This window comes from Sinocyclocheilus rhinocerous, unplaced genomic scaffold (assembly GCF_001515625.1).
Source record: "Sinocyclocheilus rhinocerous isolate Xijiao unplaced genomic scaffold, SAMN03320098_v1.1 scaffold1201, whole genome shotgun sequence".
NCBI classification, from domain to species: Eukaryota; Metazoa; Chordata; class Actinopteri; order Cypriniformes; family Cyprinidae; genus Sinocyclocheilus; species Sinocyclocheilus rhinocerous.
The window spans coordinates 175888-180953 of NW_015654059.1; the positions used below are offsets into that span (position 1 = coordinate 175888).

At 40.2% G+C, this 5066-nt stretch overlaps 1 protein-coding gene and 1 pseudogene across 1 annotated transcript in view; both read right to left on the reverse strand.

The window, feature by feature from the left end:
• The window catches only part of LOC107716617 (uncharacterized), an 11093-nt pseudogene extending 8893 nt beyond the window's left edge, over window positions 1–2200 (reverse strand).
• Window positions 2201–3941: 1741 nt separating this feature from the next.
• Window positions 3942–5066, reverse strand: part of LOC107716642 (pinopsin-like) — a 2958-nt gene continuing 1833 nt past the window's right edge. Inside the window, exons 2-4 of the mRNA XM_016523137.1 lie at window positions 4495–4823; window positions 4181–4426; window positions 3942–4058 (exon numbers count right to left, since the gene is read on the reverse strand). Coding sequence (XP_016378623.1) covers window positions 3945–4058; window positions 4181–4426; window positions 4495–4823 — 689 coding nt within the window. The 3' untranslated portion in view covers window positions 3942–3944. The remainder of the gene's footprint in view (window positions 4059–4180; window positions 4427–4494; window positions 4824–5066) is intronic.

Below are 5066 nucleotides of genomic sequence, written 5' to 3' on the forward strand. Positions count from 1 at the left end.
AAAAGTATTCTCGTCGCTTCATAACGTTACGGTTGAAGCAGTGATGGCAGATGGACTATTTTGACGATGTCTTTCATACTTTTCTGGGCCTTGACAGTGTAATTTACTTGGCAGTCAATCGGTCAGTCACAAGCCTCCTGGTTTTCATCCAAAATATCTTAAATTGTGTTCTGAAGACGAACTAAGCTTTTAGGGGAACGACATGGGGGTAAGTGATTAATGACGAAATTTTCATTTTGGGATGGAGTATCCTTTTAATGACATTTACACTTTAAACAAAAAAAATTATATGATTTATTAATTTGTTTATTTATTTGCGGTGTGAATGGAAATGTAGTTGTCAAAGAGCTATTTCTAATCTGGTTGAATGGGGCATTTTCTCCTTTTCTAGTTTTTTTTAAGAGTATGTTAATTGTGATACAAATCGGTAAAATATTAGTTTGAAATGTACTGTTAGATTGTCATGTCTGTAAAAGACGTGATTTAAAACCACTGTTGCAATCAGCGGGATCCAAAAGATGAGGAAGGTGAAGATGATGTATCCGGAGCGTTTGGCCAGTTTGCTCTCCTTCTTGACATTTCCTCGTTCTCTTTGAGCGAAAGAAGGCATCATACAGACGGCACCCGCCACCACCTCCTCCTCCTCCTCCTCCTCCTCCTCCTGTGGAGCAGCTGTAGCTTCTCCGGTTGATGCTGGAGAAGTTTCCGCAGAAGTTTCTTGAGGAGCACTCTGCTCTTCAGCACCTTCTTCTCCATTTCCTGATGTTGGAGAAGTTTCTTCCGCAGTATCTTGTGAAGTGCTTGGCTCAACAGTATCATCTTCTTCAGTAGCTGATGGAAGAAGAGCTCCTGAAATATTATCTTGTTGGTCATTTGACTCTTGCTCACCATCTTCTCCTTTTACTGAAGACTGAGAACTTTCTGCAGCAACATCTTGCTGGGCATTTGGTTCCACACCAGCTTCTCCACTGGTTGATCCTACGGAAATTTCTCCATCAGTATCTTGGTGGGTGCCTGACTCTACAGCACCATCTTCTTCATTAGTTGATGAAGAAGAACTTTCTGCAGAAGTAGGTTGGTGGTCGTTTGGCTCCCCAAGAACTTCTAGAACCTGTGGTGCTTCATTGGAAAGTTCATCTTTAAAGGTGACTTTGGTTTCTCTTGATATTTCAGTCGCAATCTCTGGTTTATTTAGATCTAAGGTGTCAGTCACAGTTGTTGTGGGAAGTTCCTCAGAGTTTGGATGCCAATTCTCTTCACACTACTCTTTTTCAGTCGGTTGTATCGACTGTTTGTTGATTTTCTGTATCATTTTTAATATTAGTCTTTGTTTCTTCCTTTTTGTGCTTTGTATCCTCTTTCTTCTTATCCGGTGGTGGAAACGAACCCTTATCGAATATTTTCCGACCGTGCGCTCTTACTAAAAGGAAAATGCGTCCGTAGAATCCAATGATGACCGTCAAACAAACGCACCAGATGGGAGTCAAAGTATAAAACCCAAACGTGTCGTAGGCCTACGAGTCTAACGTCTCCATGCGCAAACCTCTGCACCTGACGTAGGCCTACACCGGCGAGTCTTTCGCAAATATCACGCATATGGCCGATATGGAGATGGGAAGCGGCCAGATCAAGGCGATCCACGCCGTTATCCGTTTTCGGCGTTCGGCATTTTTAAATGAATGTGCAATGGCTTGATATCGCTCGGCCCTGATGCACGCCAGCGTGAGCAACTGCACGCAACAGATGAGAGAAAACAATGCGATCTGCGCGCTGCAGAAAAGCACACCGAGGTCGCGGGGGTTCAAAACAACACTGAGGAGCAATGGGCGAGCAATAGCGCATCGCAAGATGTCAATAACGGCCAGGTTCACCAGGAGAGCGTTGTTGGACGTCTGGAGCGACTTCTGGTGGTGCACGGCCCACGCCACGAACAAATTTGCAAGAATGCCTACGTGCAAAGTGACCAGCAAAACCAGACAGTTGGCAGCTACAAATGCAACTTCTGTAGTGTCTTGCCATGTGTTGTTCACTTGTCCCCAAACAGGGATTACTTCTCATCTCCAGTCAAATAGCGCTAATTCCATATTGATTTCTAGGAATAAATTTGCATCTTTCCATCCATATCTGGTCTTCTGCTTTTTAAGAGCTTGTAGTCATAAACCTCTTTATTTTAACCCTCCTCATCACCATGGTTCTCCATTTGTTTGCGTTTTTCAATTAAAGGTGACATATCATGAAAATCGGACTTTTCCAGGTTTTAAGTGCTATATAATCAGGTCCCTGGTGCATCTACCAACCAAGGAAATGTGAAAAAGATTAACCCAATCACTTTGTTTAGGTAAGCCTTTTTCTGCGCGCGTCTGAGAAAAGGAGCGAGTCTGATTTCGCTCCCTTGGTGACATGGCAAAGGGATCTCATTATAATATTACCGCCCCTTAATCTGTAAACTTCCACTCAAGGCACTGTCATTTTGGTTTCGCAAGCAACAACGGTGTACCAGCTCTAATGCCATGGCGAAAGTTTGAGCAAAACATGCTAACTGTTCTGTCTTTGGCTGCACAGACGAGCACAGAACACTATTTCGAGTGACTATCACTATCACGATAAACATGATAATCAGAACCAAAACAGATGTTTTTAGCAGGTCAGAGCAGCTCTATTCTGGAAAAGGGGGCGGGGAGTAGCATCTCATTTGCATTTAAAGAGACAGGCCCGAAAAACAGCTTGTTTCTGCTTCCACTCAAAATAGGCATTTTCAAAATTATATAATAAATGAATTGTGGAGTAGTTTGAGCTGAAACTTCACAGACACATTTTGGGGACACCAGAGACTTATATTACATATTGTAAAAAGGGGCAATATGTCACCTTTAACAGCCTGCAAGGCTCATGGTCACCGGGGATGCTTTTTTGCTTTAGGCAATTTGCTAGTTCGTATAGTTGTCATCTCCAGACCGGAACAATGCCAATTACAGCACTGTGCTATTTCTGCTACTGTGCTTTTTGTTTATTTATTGTAAAAACTGATTTGTAATTTTAAAAAGGCTTTATTTGGAATAACAGAATATTCAGAACTGATCTTTGATTATGGTCTTGTTGTCATAGCGATCACATAATCTTATTTTGAGGAGATTAATTTGGGAAAGGTTTTACTCTCCCTGCAAGATGTCTAAATCTGGGATTAAGATGCCCACTTTTTACTTCGTCAGGTTACTACTCTGCATTCAGTTAAATATCAATATCATTTTGGCATATGTGTATAATGGTTTTGATTTTGATTTTTAACATGTGATGGATATTATGTAAATGAATAAATTCATTTTGAGAATGAATGATTAATGGATATAAATTTTTAGATTTTCTAAAGATTACATATTAATAGTGTTATTAGTGTTTTTAAAGATGAACTATTGACTATAAATGAGAATTAAATGAAGGCATATTTACAGTTGAATTTTAAAGATCTTTAATATTGGCCGATAACCAATGACCGAAAACCAACCAACAATACTTTTATTTTTCTCTCTTATGTTCACCAAGGCTGCATTTATGGGTTTAAAAATTATTACAATTTCAAATAAACGTAACTTATTCCTGTGATGCAAAGCTCAGTTTTCAGCATAATTACTCCAGTCTTCATTCTTCAGAAATCTTTCTAATATGCCGATTTGGTGCTCAAGAAACATTTCTTTTTATCAATGTTAAAAACAGTTGTGCTGCTTAATATTTTTTGTGGAAACCTTGATACTTTAATGAATAGAAATTTCAAAAGAATAACTTATGTGAAATAGAATTACAAATGTTACAAATGTCTTTATGCTGTCATTTTCAATGAATTTAACACATCCTTGAAAGAAAAGTATTAATTTCGTAAAACATTTTTTTATATAAGTAATATAAGCAATACAATCAGTAATGCACAATTCGTACTGACAGACCTCAAATCAGACTGGATTAATCCTGCTTTGGCTCCTCTGGGTTGAGCACATCATTAGACCACCAGTGTGACGAGGGACGTATCGACCACAGGACAGGATTTCCAGAGAAGACTCTCGAAACTGGACAAACATATTTCAGAGGGCGATTGGAGCATTTCATTGCACAATAGGCGTACCATATACCATAATGTAAACAAAAATAAATACACTCTGTCAAAGAAGATTCAGACACTATAACAAACCCGTTTGTTAGTAAGGAAGTAGATGATGGGATTGTAGACGGGGCTGGTCTTAGCGAAGTACATCGGCATGGTGGCCACCAGAGGTGGGATGTAGATCTCTGGATCCACAACTACAACCACAGAGATGGTGGTGTAAGGCAACCAGCAGATGAAGAAGGCGATGATCATGGCCAGGACCATCCGTACCATGTGTTCATTGTCCTCCAGGCAGTTCTTCCCCCCTTGAAGTTCAATGCTTTTGTTGATCTGAAATTATGGGACATGATTTGCACTGAGTCTTTATTATTTCTCAGCACTAAGAACGAGTCGCCTACTTTCCTCATGGACACGAGGACGTTGCTGTAGCAGTACACGATGACAGCGGTGGGCAGTATGAAGCACATGAGCGTGTAGAAGATGAGGTAGCTGTAGTTGTTCCAGGATCTCACCTCCCAGCCTAATGAGCAGGACGTCTGGACGCCCTCCGGCCCGTACGAGCTCCAGCCCAGCAGTGGAGCAACAGCCCAGAAGAGGCAATAGAGCCAGACGAACAGCAGACCCTGGCAGCTTCTGTGGACGTTCAGCTTGAAGCCTGCCATGGGTTTGCAGATCACGTTGTACTGCTCGTATGCCAGTAGTGTGAGAGTGCACAAAGACACCAGACCTAGGAAGAAAGACATTATTGTTTGTCTTAAAGATATATTTTATTGCTTTGCTTTGCTGTGCAGCAGTTTATAAGAGTTTCAAGATTATAACGTCACAAAAAGTGTATCAGATTCATTCAGCTTAAAAACTGGTCACTGTATCAAAATAATATCCTTATAGTATATATATATATATATATATATATATAAAATAGTACCCAAAATATAAAAGACAATTTATAAATGTTGTATATAAACTATAT